At 59.9% G+C, this 18,186-nt stretch overlaps 1 protein-coding gene across 1 annotated transcript in view; it reads left to right on the forward strand.

The window, feature by feature from the left end:
- The window catches only part of SPNS2 (sphingolipid transporter 2), a 52,979-nt gene that overhangs the window by 20,430 nt on the left and 14,363 nt on the right, over positions 1-18,186 (forward strand). Inside the window, exons 3-8 of the mRNA XM_027848811.1 lie at positions 6,251-6,387; positions 11,508-11,659; positions 12,329-12,395; positions 13,932-14,074; positions 14,921-15,073; positions 15,161-15,350. Coding sequence (XP_027704612.1) covers positions 6,251-6,387; positions 11,508-11,659; positions 12,329-12,395; positions 13,932-14,074; positions 14,921-15,073; positions 15,161-15,350 — 842 coding nt within the window. The remainder of the gene's footprint in view (positions 1-6,250; positions 6,388-11,507; positions 11,660-12,328; positions 12,396-13,931; positions 14,075-14,920; positions 15,074-15,160; positions 15,351-18,186) is intronic.

The following is an 18,186-nucleotide window of genomic DNA, read 5'->3' on the forward strand; positions in this document are numbered from 1 at the left end:
GGCAGCTCTGGGCTCCCTTGTGAGCTCTCCAAGGTGGAGCTGGGCCCTCCCCACTCCCTGGGGTCTCCAAGAGGAGGCCAGTCTGGAGGACCCCTCGTGGGGGGTGGTGCGGAGGGCATTCGATTTCCAGGATGGCCTGAACTTGGTAGTTCTTGCCCTGGGGCAGTAGCAGCTGCCACCCCAGCCCCTCTGGGGCCCACTGTGGATGCCAGGGGCAGCCTCCCTGTCTACACTCACCCCCCCACACATACACAGCTGGGCTGCCGGGCAGGCAGTTCAGCCTGTTCTGGGGCCTGACTCACTGGAGACCTGGGGCCAGCCCCTTAATCTCCCCGATTGAGCCTCCTTGTCTGTCTCTCTCTAGAACTGATATGGTCTAAGCAGGGCTTCAGGCGCCAGCCAAGGGTTGCCCACGCCCAGATCAAAGGCTTACCCAAGTCAGCAGCTGCCAGGCAGGCAGGGGGCCCAGCAGGCAGGCAGGCAGGCCAGCAACTCTGAGGGAAGCAGAAACAGGTGGGGACCCAAGGCGGGAAGGCAGAGTTGCCTCTGCCAGCTTCCCTGTGCCACGGGCTCCTTCCCTGCTGTAACTTGGGAGCCACATGGAGGGAGGGGAAGGGCAGCTCCGGTTCTGGCCAGCTGGCACCCCCCCCCCACGTGCCCTGGGGGCGCTGGGACAGGAGGAGACGTCCCTCTGTTTTGACCTCCTGGCCTCTCCCTCCGCAGAGGGCTGCCGCCAGTGGCTGGAGAGAGCAGGGCAGTCTAATTCAGGAATGGGGTGACCTCTGCAGTCACCCAAAGTGCAGGTGCCATAGCAGCGACTCACCCCTTGTAGAGGGTCTCCCTCAGCCTGGCCCTCTGTGCTTGGGCCCGGTCCAACTTAGCTCCAGGCAGCTGATGGCACAGTGGCTAGAGCTGGTCTTGGGTTCAAATGCAGCTTCAGACATTTAGTAGCTGTGTGACCCTGGGCAGGTCATTAACCTCTGTCTGCCTCAGTTTTCTCAAACATAAGATGAGTATAGCAGCACAGCCTCCCAGGGTTGTGACATCAAGCCCATTGCCTGGTATTAAACAGGTGCTTCATAAATGTTTATCGAATTGAAAAAGAAATGCTTGCTGAAAAAAGAAAAAGAGGAGGCAGCCCCCGCCCTCAGAGAGCTAGCCTTCTGGGAGGTGAGGGCAGTGGCAGGAGAGCGGTGGCACACCCCCTTTCCAGGAAAGTAGAGGGGGGTCCTCAGACGGCTGGCAGCCCATGGGGGGGCAATGTTGGAAAGGAGGAGGAGGAAGGATGTCTTCGTGGTTGTACTGTGTGGTTGTGAACGTCGAGGGAGGTGATGGCTCCCCCATCTTGGGGCTGAGCCTGTTTTTGCCCCGTTCTTTTGGCCCGGCTCCTTCCCTGGGGTGGCAGGAGGGGCTGAGGTCCAGGCCATATGTATCTGCATCTGCCCATAAGGAAACCAAGCTGAAGGCATGGGGGCCGGGAGGTGGCCAGACCTTTCCTAAATGGCCATGTGGTTTCTGGTGGACTGAGTCTGGACTTTTAAAAAATATCCCTGGGTGAGAGGTGGGGATAAGCTGCAGACCTGGCTGGGGGCCTGGAGGCAGCAGTGTGGGAATCCTTGGCATGGAAGCTGCCCAGAGCCACCACTTTTTCCCCCGTCCAGCCCAGATCCGGGCAGCACCCACACTGCCCACCCTCTCATCTGCGAAATGGGGGCATGGGCCTGGGTTCCTTCCAGCTGTCAGGCACCGATGGGGATGGGGGCTTTGCAAGGCCTTGATAGCTCCTGCCTTTCAAAAGCCCCCACCCCGGCAGGCTGGCCCATGTCATCAGCTGGGGTACTGAGAGAACCCCGCCCTCTGCCCCTGGGCTCCTGCCTTGCAGCTCTGTCCCAGCCCATGTGTCTCTTTCTGTCTGGCACTTCAGCTGAAGTGCCCCAGCTCCGGTCAGACCTCCTCAGCTGGTCTGGCCTGTCTGTCCCCAGTTTGCAGGGATCCTCAGAGGGACCCCGCTGGGCTTTCTGGCCAAAGCCTGAGGTCCTGGGCCCGGACCACCTCTGGCTTCAGGTTGTGGCTGACCCCAAACTGCCAAGGACACCAGACTCAGATCCTTCTGAAGGACGCCAAGCCCCAGCCCCTACTGCCCTTTCTTTGAGCCTCAGTTTCCCCTACTGTAAAATAAGGGAGTTGGAGTCTTCATCTCCAGAGTCCTTTCTGCTCTAAGGAGCCTTGGCCCAAGCACATGAGATTGATTTAATGGGCAGAGGTGTAAAGCTTTCCACTCACACTGGGCAGGGCAGGGGAGATCAGGGCTCCCAGGCCTGGCCAGGTCAGAGGGAGGCAGCTGGTGCCGGGCCTGGGTGCCTGGAGGAAGGGGCAGCCAGGACAGCGGCCTCGGCAGGCTGGACCCCCCAGCAGGGGCGGTGGGAGCAGAGCCCCGTGTCCCAAGGGGCCCCAGCCTTGTGGGTCAGCCCTGCGGGCTGCCCTCCAGATCTCACTGGGCTTCCCTCCTGTGCAAAGGCAGGATATCCCGGAAAGCTAAGCATCCAGCTAAGCCAGCACAGGGAGGGCGCTGGGCGGCAAACGATGTTGGGTGATGCTGGGAAATCTGCTGCCTCTGGAAGGTCGGGTGGGAACTGGGGGAGGGGGTCAGGGCTGGGATGTCAGGAAAGGGTTCTGAGAAAACAACGTGGGGGAGGAGGCAGCCTGGAGTACCTTGGAGGGCTGGGGCGCTGCTCCGCTGCCTGGGCCTCTGTCTCCACATTTCTGAAATGGGTCAACATCTCTCCTCTGCTCCAAACCTAGGTCCACAGAAACAACTTCCAGAGCACAAGATGATCGTGAAAAATGCCCGGGGTGGGGAACTCTTGGGGGTGCAAAGACCTGCTCTTGGTGCTGTGATTTGGGGCAAGGGGTGGGGCCTCTCTGCGCCCAGGTTTCAACTCCAAAGGAGCTTTCGTGACAGGAGAGCCCGACCAGAGACAGGGCGGCTCCGTGGTTCAGGCCACGGTGGCCGATGGGCCCCAGGGCAGAGCCCACCTGGAGGACCCGAGTCTGGAAGGGAAGCTCCCAGAGGTCAGGGCTTCGTCTTTGTGAGCAAGTCCCTCAGCTGCAAAATGGGACTGCTGATAGCACCTCCCTCCCACGGAGGGGTTTGTGAGGAGCAGGTGAGACCATCTAGGTGAGGAGGCACTTTACACACCTGAAGTGTATGTGAGGGTGAGTCCCTGCTGCCCCCAGCCCTGGGCCAGCACACAGGAGGTGCTCAATAAATGCTTATGGGTGGTTTGGACTGGAGAAAAGCAGCCTGGGGGGTGGGGGGTCCCTGAGAGCCAGCTTCAAACGTCTCCTGGAAGAGACAAGTCAACAAGCATTTATTAGGCGCCTACTGGAATCCAGCTTGTTCTGCTCAGCCCCCGGGAGCAGCTGTGCACTCCCCTCCCCCATCTCTCCCTATGTCTGTCTCTGCCACTGTTCGTGTCTCTCTGTCTTCCCTCTTCCCCCTCGTCTGTCTGCCCCACCTCCATTCCCCCCTTCCTCCTTCCCTCTCTCTTCCTCCCCATCTCTGTCTCTTTCTCCCCCCTCCCTCGTCTCTCTCTCCCCCCTCCCCCTGTCTCTCTCCTTCTCCTTGTCCCTGTTTCCCCCTCCCTCCCTCCTTCCCTCTCTCTTCCTGCACCCCCCCTCTCCCTCCCCATAGCACATGGCCTAAATCCTGCCATAGTTGCTGCTCAGAGGCTGGCTGAATTAAGTTTGGAAGCAGCTGAGCCATCCGCACCCAGAGCAGGTTTCTGGGGAGCTCCCAGCAGAGGTCAGCGCCCCCTTGTCTAGGGGTCCATCCTTGCCTAGGATGTCAGATAAGCGGGCAGCTCTGGGATGCGGGGGGCAGGGTATGAGGATGCCATACTCTGACAGGATCACAGAGGGTCCCAGCCTTCTCATTTAGAGATGAGAAGGCTGAGGTCATGGCTTGACCACAATCCCCCACTGAGTGAGTGACAGTCAGGACCTGACCCCCAGTCCCGGGCCTTCCCCCGTGGGGCTGTTCCCCTTGGCTTTGTCCTCTGAGGCCCCTGGCATTGGCCCCCATTCCTGGACTGCCTTCACCTGGCCCCCTCCTTGCTCAATTGAGGCCTCTCCTTCCAGGCCCAGAGTGCCAAGGGGAGGCCGGGGGAGGCTGGCTTCTGTCCTGGACTTCCCCAGGATGCTCAGTGGTGGTCTGTTTGTTTTTAGAAAGCTCCAGCCCTGTCCCAAAACAGCTCTGCCTGTAGGTGGGGCAGGAAAAGGCCCGACCACCTCAGGCAGGCAAGAGAGGGAGGGGACGGATAGGACGGGACACCCTTTCTGCCCAGTCATGCAGGTCATCTGGGCTCCCCGAGCGCCTGCTGCTGCCGGCCACCATCCCTCCCCCAAGGCAGACACCCACCCAGATCTGTGGCTCAGTGCCAACTCCGGCCTCATCCCCAGGAAAAGCCGAGTTCTGCCCTTTCCGCCCCCCACCCCCCAGCCTATGGCTGGTGCTGCCCCCTTACTCCTCGGGCCAGGGGCTCATCCACACCGAGTCATCCTCTACAGGAGGCCTGGGCAGCCGAGCCTGGGAGGGGGCTTTGCTGCCTGGCTGCACTTCTGGGTCATAGACCACCTGAGGCCAGTGAGCTGGGTTCTTCTGATAGGCTGCTGCCAGCCATCAGCCATCTGCTATTGACTGGGTGCCTGGGTCCCTGTGGGCATCTCTGGTCAGCTCCGCATGTTCCAAGGAGTGAGTGTCCCTAACCCTTTCAAAAGGGCATCTGGGTGTCTGGCTGGGCCCAGGCCAGCCCGACAGGGGAGGAAGAGGAGCGTTGTGCGGCCTCAGGGCTGAAGGGGGCCTGGCCAAGGAGTACCAGGTCTCCACCCCTGCCGTCGCATCCTCTCCTTCCTCCCCACAGGGCCTTGCCCACCCAAGGACGGGCACTAAGAGGCTCCTGGCCTTGCCTTGCCAATAAAGGCTGAGCTCCAGCCCAGACACCCACCAAGAAGGGGACCTCTCAGGGCCCCTCAGTAATCCTGGATGGCGGACAGCTCCCAGTGCCCTCAACTCTTGGGAAGATGCATTTACTTGCTCAGAGAGGGAAGCATCCTTAATGCAGATATGGGACATTCTGGGGGGAGGGGACAGTGAGGCCTAGTGGATAGAACACACAGCTCTGGACTTTGGCCGTGCTCCTTTGAGGTAGGGCCTGCCCTATTCACATTTCACCTGGTTAATAAGTCACTTGGAGCCCAGACAATGGGGCCTGGTGATTGTTTTTGTGAACTCCCAGACGTCGGCCCTTGTGGTTTCTTGGTCCACGGTTTTGTTCCAGATGAGCTGGTCTGGCCCTCCTCCCCCCTCCTCTTCCTCCCCCTCCTCCTCCTCCTTTTCTTCCCTATCCCGGGGTTTGCAGAGGGTGAAAAAAGAAGGTCTTCAGCACTTCCCACCAGCTTCCTTGTGTGGGAAGGTCCTGGCCCACTTGGGGGCTCCTGTCACTCAACCCTCCCCCCCCTCCTCCATCTTCTCTGAGCAATGGGTCTGCTGTGGGCCCAGGTGCCAAGGGGGTTTGGGGACATGAAGGGGTACTGTAGCAGAAGTCCTGACCATGACAGCTTTAACAAGACTCCCCAGACAGGAGCTCGACGGTGGATCTCCCTGAAATGCGGGTCAGAGGTCTCTGGTGAGCGGTGGGTGGGCCCTCATCAAAACCACGAGGCCCCCCGAGGTCCCTCCTGCAGCCTCTGAGTCTGTGCGGCGGCTGCACGAGGCCAGGCAGGAGCAGGAGAGCCCTGGGTCTGGTCCTTGCTGTCAGTGAGCCTCGCTGGGCCTCTATTTGCTCACCAGTAAAAAGGGGGTGATCGCCCTGGGCCCGTTTGCTTCCCAGGGCCTCGTCCTTGGCCAGACGTTATCTGGGTTGCCAGGCTTCCTGGCCTGTGCTGAGAGGAGCTATCTGGGGTTGGTGCAGGCTGGACATGAGCTTTTTTAACAGGAACGTTTTCAGCCAAATCAGGGCAGCATGACGTGCCCCCTTGGGCCTTTCTGCCCTCTGGGGAAGGTTCTGCTAGGTTAAGAAAGAAAGGGAAGCCAGTGGAAGCTGGTGGGGCCTGCCTTGGGGGCCCATCTCTCCAGGTGTCCCTGCCCCCCAAATCAACCTGGTGGGCTCCCCCAAGCCTGGCAGAAGCTGGTGGGGCCTGCCTTGGGGGCCCCTCTCCCCACCTCATGCTGCCTGCTCTCCCTCTCCAGTGTTCATCTGTAGCTTTATGGTGGCAGCCCCCATCTTTGGGTACCTGGGCGACCGCTTCAACAGGAAGGTCATCCTAAGCTGCGGCATCTTCTTCTGGTCGGCAGTCACTTTCTCGAGCTCCTTCATCACACAGCAGGTGAGGCCTGGGGCGGGAGGGGGCTCATGCAGCCCCGGGCCCACATCGAGCTGCCTGCAGGGGAATGGGGGTGAGGACCCTGCTCTCTCCTGGGGCCAGAAGAACAAGGCTCAGCCCTCCTCCACAGGGCCGCCTTCTCTTCGCCAGGGAGGGTGTGTGTGTGTGTGCACATGCCTGGGAGTGTGGGTGTATGTTTATGTGTTTGCCTAGGTGTGTGCACATGAGTGTGTTCCTGTGTGTGCCTGGGTGGGTATATGTGCATAAGCACGTGCCTGGGGAGGGGGGAGCCTTTGGGGAAGTTCTGTCGGGCTCCACGGCTGTCCATGCCCCCTGTCAGGGGCCCCTGCTTGGAGTCCAGGCCTCTGCCCCAGGGGCCATGCATTTGGCCCCTTGTCCAGAGACAAGCTGAGGGTCACTCACAGAGCTGGCAGCAGGTCAGAACCAGAGCTGGAATTCGAACTCAGACCCCTCCCCACCTCCCCCGCCCCCTCTTCTTCCCAGGGCAGGGCTTGGCCTCTGGAGGAGAAGGAGGCAGGAGGGTTGGGGGTGGCCCCAAGAGGGGAGGTTGCCCCCCTGCCTGGGTCTCCCCTGCCGAGCCAAGAGGGGGATTCCCAGCCCACAAGGAGGAGCACGAGCTTGAGGGCGCTCAAGGAAACAAAAGCTGGGGGTCTGAGAGCTTCCCGAGGCCAAAACTTGGCCTGGGCCACAGGGCGGAATTTTACTGGGAGGTAAATCAGGTCCAGGTGCTTTCTCTTCCCTCCGAGATGCCTTAAGAGCAGTAGTGAGCTCCCTGTCACTGGCTGTCCCTGGTCAGGGAAGTGTGCTAGCAGAGGCTGGGCTGCTCTCCCTCAGTTTCCGCCTCCCCGCCCCCCCACCCAACCCCTTCCAGTCTCTGGTTCTGTGATTTTTCTGAGCCATGGGATCCTGGCAGCCCTGGCTAGGCCTGGCTGCGGCTCCTCTGGACGCAAACAGCCAGCTGTAGTCCACACTCATTCTCGGCTTCCTTTGCCCCCTGCCCTCGGCCTCCCTAGGGTTTCGGCTCCTGGCTTGGGCCAAGGCCTGGGCCCAAGGAGACGGTCATGGTTTGTGAGGCCCCAGCAGGGGAGGGAAGGATGGACCAGAAGCAGGGAGGATGGGGGGAGGGAGAAGAGGAGGAAGGGGGTGGTCCGGGCCAGGGCCCCAGAGCCACCACCATCTGCCTCAAGGGGTCCTGCCCATACCCGCCACAGCTGGCAGACCCAGCCCTCCTCCCCTGGGCCCAGCTGGATGCAGCCCTCTCTTCTGGGGTGGGGCAGAGCAGCCCCTTTGTGAGGCCAGAGGCCTGCACGGCCCCGGCTCCTGAGCCTGGCTCTTCTGGGCCAGTAATCGATGTGGCCCTGCCCGGGAGGGATGCTGGGCACCCCCCAATCAGTGACACTTGGAGCCCAGCTCTGGACTTGTATTCCTGACAGGCTATGAAAAAGCAGGCTAGGATGGACATTTGTCGTATTCAAGGCCCCCCCATTTTCTCTCCACAGTCAGCTCCCCCCCCTTCCCTGTCCCCCCTTCATTCCAGTCACACCAGACCCCACCCCCGCCCAGCTCACTGTGACCTCTGGGCTCACTGGACTCACACTGCCTGTCAGCCCTCTCATCCTCCTCCCTCTTCCTCCTCTTTCTGCCCCTCCTCCTCCTCCTGGAGCAATTCCCAGGATGGGGAGCTCACTAGAGACTACCCATCTCTCTTTTCTATTAAATAAAGACCCGTCCCTCACATCACCTGACATCATCCAGGCCATCCTCCCACACCCGGCCAGTTTTTCTTCCCTGTGAGATCTCTTCTGATTCCCCGAGACACCTCTCAGTCCCCCCAGGCTCCTCCTCTCCCCTGCCCCCTTTCCTCCGGTTCACTCGATGCCATCCTGGGCAGAGTTCAGACCCAACGCCTCCCATTTTTAGAAAACCTGACAGTTTACACATCGCTTCACTCACACGTGGCTTCCCGTGAGGGCGGGAGAGTGACGATGACGTCAGTCCTTCAGGGAGCTGTGACCTCTGAGGGGGAGCTCTGGCCACTGACGCAGATGGCAGCCTTGGGGGGCTGAGGCAACTGAGGGGCCCCCTCCTGTGTTCAGGCTGCCGCCCTTGTGGTCACTTCCGTCCCTGCTTTCACACATGGTGGCTGCCTCTCCCCCCGTCACTGAGCGGGGAGGGGTGGGGGTCTCTACCTCCAGTCTCTCCCCACCCCCTACAATTGCCAGAGGGACTTTCCGAAATCCCACATTTCTCTCTGGCTCCATAACATCCTAGGGCTCCCCTTGGGGCAAACTCAAATTCCTCAGCTGGCCATGGCAGGCCCTTTCCTGTCTGACTCCCTTTATGCACTGGAGCGTCTGGGCCAAGCTGGCCCCAAGCTGGACTCTCCCTCCACCCTGGGCTGTCTCCTACTTGGAATGCTCTCCTCTCTCTCCCTCCCTCTTGGAATCCCTCCTCCCCCGGTCCGGTCCTTGCCCTGAGCCCAGCCCGGTGCCCAGCGCATAGAAGCTGACTGCCGCCCCTGGAGCCGGGGTCTCAAAGCAGACTGGGATTAATGCCCCCCACCGGCACGGACTCACCCCAAAGGGCTCCTTCATTCCTTCCCCAACATCGACTGCCTGTCCACCTTGGCTCTGAGCATAAAGGCAAGGCATGCATTAGCGCACTCTGGGGATCGAATTGTCCTGAAGCAGTGACAGAAATTCCCTGCTAGGCATTACCCTGTTAGGGGTGGGGATGAGGGAGCAGTGGGCAGGGCCAAGAGGAGACCTTCAGGGGACAAATGGTGTGGTCGAGGCTGGGCATAGGGCCCAGGGCTGCCAGGTATTCCAGATGGACCCCTTGCCGGGAGGTGCCCAGGCCGGGTGGAGGAGATGAGGGGGCTGAGAGGCGACTGAGAATGACTTCCCAGGACACGCTTCACAGAAAGTTCATTCCTCGTAGGGAAGGACCTACAGAGCTGGGGGCCCCGGGGACAAGGGTGAGGCTTTAAGGTTTGCGAATCCCCTTCCATGTGGTATCTGAGAGGGAGCAGCTCTTATTCTCCCATTTTGCAGGTGAGGAAACTGAGGCAGACAGGTGATGTGGCTTGCCCAGGGTCCCACAGCTAGTGAGTGTTTCAGGCTGGATTTGGACGGGCCCAGCGTTCTAGGCTGTGTGGACCCCCCCAGTGATACGGATCTCACTAGCAGGGGCAGAATGGTCTGCCCCGCTCACCCTTAGTTTTTGAAGAGACATTAGCACGTAAATCAGATTGAAGTGAGCCTGAACTGAGCGAAGTTGTCGCCTCTCTCCCTCCTGCAGAGTCAGGGGGTATCCTGAGGATGCCCGGCCCCTCCTGTCTTTGCAGACTGAGCAATGAGGGAGGGCAAGGCAGGTGGCCCTGTGGGACAGTCAGGGAGGACGGGGTGTGGCAGTCACGTTGGAGGACGTTGGCAAGCTGGCAGCGGGGGAGGAGGGCGGACGGGGCCCTGGAGCCGGCAGGGGCGCTGGGTCCTGCTCTGCGGCCAGGGTGTACCTGCCCAGAATCCTGATGGATCTTAGGGCATGTGCGGGCTTCCCCTAATGCCTGCAGTGAGGAGCCCAGGCCTCAGCAGGCCTTCAGCTGAGACAGGTCCTGGGCCAGGGCTGGGGGCAGCCCTTCTCCCCAAGTTGTGCGGGCCCCAGAGGATTCTCCTATCAGCACCCAGGCCTCCCTGCAGCTCAGCCTCCCCCTTTCCTGGTGTGGGGGAGGGTCCCTTCCTGGGCTGCTGGCTGCACGAGGGCCCCCACCAAGAGCCCCTAGTTGGTATCACCTGACACCCCAACCTGAGCCCCTGTCTGTGCATACTTGGGCAGATTAGGCACCACACAGGACGGATCTCTGCCATCAGTCAGCCCCTAACCTCATTAGAACCAGGGTTGGGAAGCACGAGGTGTACTCTCACATTCTCTCTCTCTCTCTCTCTCTCCTCTCTCTTTCTTTCTCTCTCTCTTTCCTCTCTCTGTCTGTCTCTCTCTCCCCTCCCTCTCTCTCTTTCTCTCTCTCTCTGTATCTCCTCTCTCTATCTCTCTGTCTCTGTCTCTCCCTTCTCTCTTCCTCTTTCTTTCTCCCCTGTCTCCCCCTCCCTGCTCCTCCTCTCCCTTCCTCCCTCCCTTGCCTGCTGTTCACTCACCAGCTTCCCTCATCAAACCCACCGGTATTTGCTCCATTGCAAGGACAAAGACCTAATTAGGTCTTTCTTTCCTCCCGGCAGATTTGGGTCAATTATCAGGAGCAGTAGCTGAAGGGTGAACAGGTCGCTTGGTAGTTTGTTGATAATGTAATGAATTAGGCTAAGAGCTGCCTGCCAGCAGGTGTGCCCAGAATGCCACCTCAAAGCCCCAGGACCGAGGCTGGGACCGTGGGAGGCATGTGGGCTAGGCTGGCACAGGACACTAGGCAAGGGCCAGTGTGGGGGCGTTATATTGTTCTCCCTGTTTGAGGAATGGAGTGGGCCAACCTGTCTTAATCCAGCAGGTGAGCAGTTAGACAGCAAGGCAGTGCAGCAGACAGAGTGCCAGGCCTCCAGTCACGAAGACCTGAGTTCTAATCCAGCTTCAGTTCCCTCAAGTGTAAAACAGGGGGAATAGCAGCATTTCCTTGCCAAGTGGTTGTGAGGATCACAAGGTCAGCCCTGTGCCCAGCACATAGTAGGGCTTCGTGGGTCTCTCATAGAGCTTGGCCAGAGGGGGACTCCCCACAACGCCCCCCCCCATCCCCTGAGCCTGGGGCAGCTCTGGCACTCCCTTGGCTGGGAGCCTGAGGAAGCAGCAAACAGGCCTGGCAGGACTCGGGAAGCTCCCCGGGCCCTGAGCCCCTCCTCTCCAGCCTCGGTTCTCAGGCCTTCAGCTCTGTGCTGGCAGCCAGGCTCAGTCAGAGCTGTGGGGAGGGAGCTTCTCTGGTCGGCTCCCTGGCCGTGCCTTTGCTCTGTGAGCCTCAGGGCACTGTCTCCCTCGGGGGGTGTGAGGGAGGCCGGGGAGGATCCTGGGGGTCGGCCCAAAGCCATTCCCTGCCTCTAGCTGGGGCTTCTGGGGGCCCCGGACAGCGCTGCTGAGGGTCCTTCCCCCTCCATCTGTCCCCACAGTATTTCTGGCTGCTGGTCCTGTCCAGAGGCTTGGTGGGCATTGGAGAAGCCAGCTACTCCACCATCGCACCCACCATCATCGGCGACCTCTTCAACAAGAACACGCGCACACTCATGCTGTCCGTTTTCTACTTTGCCATCCCCCTGGGGAGGTAGGAAGGCCCCCTCCCCTGCTGGGCTCTGGCTGACACAGGCCCTGTGTGCCCCAGCCATGGGGGGAGGGGGTTCTATGTGATCCCAGCCGTGGGGGCAGGGGGCCCTGTGTGCCCCAGCCATGGGGGGAGGGGGTTCTGTGTGATCCCAGTTGTGGGGGGAGGGGGCCCTGTGTGATCCCAGCCATAGGGAGAGGTAGGCCCTGTGTGCCCCCTGCTCCACCATAGGGGGAGGGGGTCCTGAGAATGGACAGGAGTGTTGGTCCGGGAGACGCCAGACAGTGACCCCAAACCAAATCATGTTTTTCATTTACCAAGGACGACAGGCTACTTGGGAGGGGAAGGCCCAACAGAGCTTGACCCGGGGACGGCCACCTGTTCACCTCCCTGGGGACAGTGGCTGCCTGTCCCTTTTCTCCCAAAAGGCTCCAGGGGACGATTTGGAAACAGATTTCCATAGAGAAGGGGCTGGTTGGCATTCTCTTGGGGTTGAACATTTAGAGTTGAAACAGGCCCCTGTTCTCCTTCCTTCCAACACCCCGGGTGTCCCACTCATGTCACTGTTTCTGTGAGCTTTGGGGATGGGGGGGGGACTCGCCTTGGTCTTGATGGTGAGCTGGTGTCTCCCACCTCTCTCCTCCCACCTCTCACCCCATGTCTCGTTTTCAGTGGCCTGGGCTACATCACTGGGTCAAGTGTGAAGCAGGTGGCCGGAGACTGGCATTGGGCCCTGAGGGTAAGTGGCCTCCCCTCCCCCCTCTTGTGGCCTGGTTGCCATATCCACCCTTCCCACCTGTTCCTGTTCATCCTCGTGACACTTCTGGGATGCAGCACTTACAAAGCCCATTTTACAGATGAGGAAACTGAGGCCCAAAGGCCTAGCTGGGGGCAGCTCTCCTGACCCCGGCCCAGGACTCTCCCTCTGAGTCCCCCCTGCAATTGGGAGAAGAGGATGAGGGGCTCTGAGTGGGTAGACGCCATTCCCTGGACCCCGCTCCCGGCCCTGGTCTGTGGCCACTCCCAGGTCTCTGGACTCTAGGAGGGAGTCTGGGCCAGCAGGTGCTTCCCTGAAGCCTGTGTGGCTGGGCAGGAGCCAGTAAGGCACCCAGCCCTGGGGAGGGGAGGGACTGGCCAGGGATGCAGCGGGGCTCACCCCAGCTCAGGATTCAGGAGCACCATCAACGTGGAAGAAATCCTGGGGTCTTCAGGGTCTTAAAAGGATGCTGTGTGGAAGGAGGTCCCGGGGCAGAACCAGGAGCAATGGGGTGGGGGAGGGGTAGAAATCAATCAGTCAGTTGCAAAGAGGTCCGTTGAGGCTGGATGGCAGGAACCTTGCGACTCGAGCTGTCCCAGTGTGGAGCAGGCCGCTTCCCCTCACTGGGGGTCTGCAAGCTGAGGCTGGAGGACTTTCCCACCCTGCCCCATTGGGCACACGGTCATGCCCAGCTTGGACCACACGTCCTCCAAGGGCCTGGGACTGATGAGTCTTTGGAAGTGTAGGAATCCTCCATTATGGGGAGGCTCCACTGAGGACCCCAGGGAAGTAAGGTGGGGCTCCTGACTGGAGAAAGCCTGGCCCACTGGGCCTGGGTGTGAATCCTGACTTTGTCACATCCTAGTGGTCTTACTGTGTGCTCTGCTGGGCCTCACTTTCCTGATCTGTAAAATGAGGTAGACGTGGGCCCGATGGCCTTTCAGGGCCTTCCAAGTCTACGTTCATGCTCCTTCGAGTGGACAGGATTCCCACATGTGCACTGAAAAGCCAAGATCGAGGCTGTCTGCACAAAGGGTCCAGGGAGCTTGAGGAGGGAGGGGGCCTCTGACTCTCTCCATGGCTACTCCCCCTTCCCGCTCCCTTCTTTCTTCTCTCAGGGCTCCCTCCCCACACCCAGGAGCTGGCTGGCCTGGCCACACTCAATCAGCCAGGCCCTCACTGCTGTCAAGAAACTCTGGAGCTCAGGGGGCTTCCTGCTTTGAGGAAACAGCACTTTGTTTGCAGTTTCCGCTCTGAGGGGGCCTGGGACACTGGCCTTCCTGCAATTCTAACCTCCCAGGACGTTGACTGGCCCCTTTGCCCCCTTCCCACCCAACATACACACGCTGGGGGGGGGAGCCCTCAGAGTCCAAACCCGGGCCCTGGCCCGGTCTCCCAGCAGCCGCTGGGCAGCTGGCATCTCTCCTAAGACGGGTGTGAGGATGCATGAAGGAAGGGAACCCTGGTGCCTCCCTGGAAATTTCTGCTCATCATGCCCCTCATGTCCCCCCACCACAGGTGTCTCCTGTCATGGGGATGATCACCGGGACACTCATCCTCCTCTTCGTCCCGGCTGCAAGGAGAGGGCACGTGGAGCAGCTCGGGGGGCAGCTGAAGGCCCACACCTCCTGGCTCCGGGACATGAGAGCGCTGATCCGGAAGTAAGACGGCTGCATCCTCATGCCCCCCTTCCCATGGTGGGCACTGCCACCGGGGCCTCCGTGTGGCCCAGAGACGCACATAGTCCCCCCGGAGAGCTGCCTGCGGGGGTGCACTTGATTCCGGCCCCTCCTAGCCAGACCCATCACTGCCCCCTTCATCCTTTATGGCCTTAGAGAAGGGAAAATGGTTTGTCCCCACCCCTGTGTCCCTTCTCCCCAGGTAGGGTGGGAGCCACCCAGGTGGCAGCCTCGGAACCCCATTTAGCCAAAGAAGCTTCACTTCCTTAAAAAGGGGGAGCTCTGCTTGGGGAACGGGACCCCACCTGCCCCTCACTGCCTGCCAGTGCTAGCCTTCTCTCCCCTGTGCCTCTGGTCCCCCCTGCCCCCACCATGTGTCTGGACCCTGAGGCCTCCTGCTAACAGATGTGCCTTTGGCTACACTGACCCCACCTCGACCCAAAGGTGCGGACCCTCCTGTCTAGAGCTTGTCCAAATCCCCCAGGGACGCCCACCTGATCTCGAGTGACCTCAAGCCTTCCCTCTCCGTGCCTCGGCCGTCAGGGTTAGGCAGGGAGACTTCTTTGAGAAGGGAAGATGGAGGGTCAGGAGAACCTGGGTTCAAATGCAGCCTCAGACACTTAAGCCTGGGCAAGTCACTGAACCCCGATCACCCCCAGAGAGGGTGGGCAGATCTAAAAAGAGCTCTGAATCTGAAGGGGACGCCAGTGTAGACATGCTCGCTGCTGTCAGCTCATCAGGCCGGCTCCGCTGTCCTGACCCCGGGGGCAGGCCCCGCTCTGTGTGGGGATAGAATGCCAAGTGGCGACCTCTCCCCACCCTGTCCAGTCGCAGCTATGTCTTCTCCTCGCTGGCCACCTCTGCCGTCTCCTTTGCCACCGGAGCCCTGGGCATGTGGATCCCCCTGTACTTACACCGGGCCCAGGTTGTGCAAAAGACCACAGAGACCTGCAGTAACCAGCCCTGCGAGACCCGGGACAGGTGAGTCCTGAGGACCGTCCCTGCCCCTGGCCCCAATCCCCACTCGCTCTGCTCTGCCGGGCCTCAGGACATCCTCTGTTTCCTCAGCCTCATCTTCGGTGCCATCACGTGCTTCACCGGTTTCCTGGGGGTGATCACAGGGGCTGGAGCCACCAAATGGTGCCGCCTGAAGACGCAGCGGGCAGACCCCCTGGTGTGCGCGGTGGGCATGCTGGGGTCGGCCATCTTCATCTGCCTCATCTTCGTGGCAGCCAAGACCAGCATCCTGGGCGCCTACGTAAGTGCCTGCAGGGCAGGGGGTGGGGGAAGGTATGCACACCTGGGCCGAGTGTGCTCAGCACCATGGACAGCGAACTCTCTCTGGCCCTGGAGAGAGGTCTGATTCTGCCTTGGGAGCTCCCTGGTGCCCAGGCCCGAGGAGAGGGGGGAGGCGCGCTGCGGCTCTTGGGGGCCCAGGGCCATCGGGGAGGGAGCACTCACACAGGGAATAACCAGAAGCTGGTCGCCTTGCCGGATGCAGCAGGCTAGTGATGGCTGGTGGAGGGGGCCGGAGCTCATCCTCAGGGAGCGAGGGCGCTTGGCTCATTGCACCGTCTTTCCCCAGGCCCTCGCCCTTGCCACGCAAACCTCTTGACGTGAGCCTTTGGCCTCATCCTAACCCCCTTCTCCGGCAGGTGCCCTCTGCCACCTGGCTTCCAAACCCAAGATTGAACCCAAGCCACTGCCCTCCAGAATGACCGGCGACCTCCTGATGCCCAAACCAAATGGCCTTTTCTCGGTGTCCATCCGTCTTGGCCTCTCTGCAGTCATTAACGCTGTCCATCACTCTCTTCTCCCCTAGGTTTCCATGATTCTACCACTACTACTACTAGTAACTAACATTTCTACAGTGCCTACTATGTACCAGGCATGTGCTGAGCGCTTTGTAATTATTATCTCCTTTGATCCACCCTGGGAGGTAGGCCCTACTTTATCCCCATTTTATAGATAAGGAAACTGAGGCAAACAGAAGTGATGTGCCCAGAGTCCCACAGCTAGTAAGTGTCTGAGGTTGCACTTGAACTCAGGTATTCCAGGCCTGTGCCACCAGCTGCCTGGCGATCCTGGTTGTCCTCCGAGCTGTGTGACTGCCCCTTCTCGGTCTGGGGCTATGTCCCCCAGGCCCCCTTCTCTTCTCCCTCTGTCCTGTTTCTCTCAGTGCTGTCATCGTCTCCCATGGGTTTCCCAATCTCTCTAGCCTGCCTCAGTCTCTCCTCTTGACCTCTGGTATTACCTCTGCCTTTCTGACATCTCAACGTGTCCAAACCTGCGCTAATTCTCTTCTTCCACTCCCAATCCTTCCTCACTATCAAGGGCACCAGGGTCCTCCCGGATCCTGCCAAGTCTTAATAGCATCTCTCTTATACACTGCCCCTTCCTCTGATGCTGCCCCCACCATAGTGCAAACCCTCAACACTTCATGCCCAGTCTATGGCAGTAGCTGCCGGGGGTGGGGGTTGCTGCCTGCCCCAAGTCTCCCCCCACTCCCATCTACCCTCCGTTCAGCCACCAAAGGGATTTTCCTGGTGTGGGTCTGACAGTGTCTCTCTACTTATTAAACACAGGGGTTCCCTATCATCTGCAGGATCAAATATAAAATCACTTTTAGCTTTTAGAGTCCTTCATAACCCCTAACCTTTTCAGTCCACTTATACCTTGCACCCTTCCCACATATGCAGTGACCCAGTGACCTTGGCCTCCTGGTTGTTCCACAAACAAGACCCTCCATCTCTAGACTCTGTATATTTTCTCTGGCTGTGCCCCCTGCCTGGGATCTCTCCCTCCTCACCTCCACCTCCTGGCTTTCCTGGCCTTCCTCAGGTCCCAGCTAAAATCTCCCCCTCTGCAAAAAACCTCCCCCCCCCACTCCCTTGACATCAGCGCTTTCCCTCTGATCACCTCTAAATCATGCTGGCTAAAGCTGTCTGCCTGTGGCTGGGAGCTCCTTGCGGGCAGGGAGGCTTCTGCCTTTCTTGCCTCAGCACAGCGGCCCGTGCATAGTAGGCATTTCACAAAGTCTGCTGACTTGCAGACTCCTCCTGGAGCACAAATCTCTCACAGACCCTCCTTCCACCCATCTCCTCCTTACTGTCCAGAGGGCATTTCCTCAGACCTGCTTCTCCCCACCCCCCATGCTCTCTCTGCTCTGGGGGCTTCTTGGGGGTGATGGAGCTTTCTCTGGGCCCTCTCGGCTTGTGGGGCATCACCAACAGAGGTGCCCCCAAGGCCGTCCCAGACACAGTTCTCTCTCATGTGGTGGCCTCACCAGCTTCTCAGGGTCTCATCATCAGCAGGGATCTCTGCAGATGACCCCCAGACCGAAAGAGGCCACGTCCTCTGCCTCCTGCATCACTCCCTGTCCACATCTCAGATTCACCATGACCCAAGCAGAGTCCCCTCTCCCCCCCCCCCCCCCCCCGCCCAAGCCTTCCTGCCTTCCAGACCATCTTCCAGGCTACAGGTATGTTAGCCAGCTGGGAGCTTCCCGAGTGTCCCTGGCCCCAGCCTCTCTCACAGCCAATCACATTCAGGCCTTTGCCATCTCATACCCAGACCATCCCAGTGGCCTGTAACGTGTCTCTTCCTACTCCCATCCACCCTTCACGTGCCTGCCAAAGGCCTTCCTGAAGCACTGAGGTGGCCAGGCCATGCCCGTGTCTTCCTATTTTAAGCCCTTCACAACCTGGTCCCTAATTGCGCATGGATCCCCTCCCTGCAGTCCATGGGCTAGCCAAACTGGCCTCCCTTCTGTTTCTCACGCATGGCAATCCCTCTCTTATTGCCACACCTTTGCACTGGGCATTCCCTGATGCCTGGAATGCATGCCCTCGTCCCTTTCATCTCACTTCCTTTCAAATTCAGCTTGAGTGCTGTGGCCTGATTGGCCAGATAGCTAAGGCTTACCTCCCCCCTCACTGGCCTCCCACTCAACTGCCTTATATTTGCATTCTGTCCCTGCATGTGTTATATGTGTATGTACATTTACATTTACACACATGGCCGTGTTGTCTCCCCGATGGATTGTAAGCTCCATGAGAACAGGGCTGATTTCTTTCCTTCTCTCTCTTCCTTCC

The sequence above is a fragment of the Vombatus ursinus genome, unplaced genomic scaffold (assembly GCF_900497805.2).
Source record: "Vombatus ursinus unplaced genomic scaffold, bare-nosed wombat genome assembly UNPS02006874.1, whole genome shotgun sequence".
Taxonomy (NCBI): domain Eukaryota; kingdom Metazoa; phylum Chordata; class Mammalia; order Diprotodontia; family Vombatidae; genus Vombatus; species Vombatus ursinus.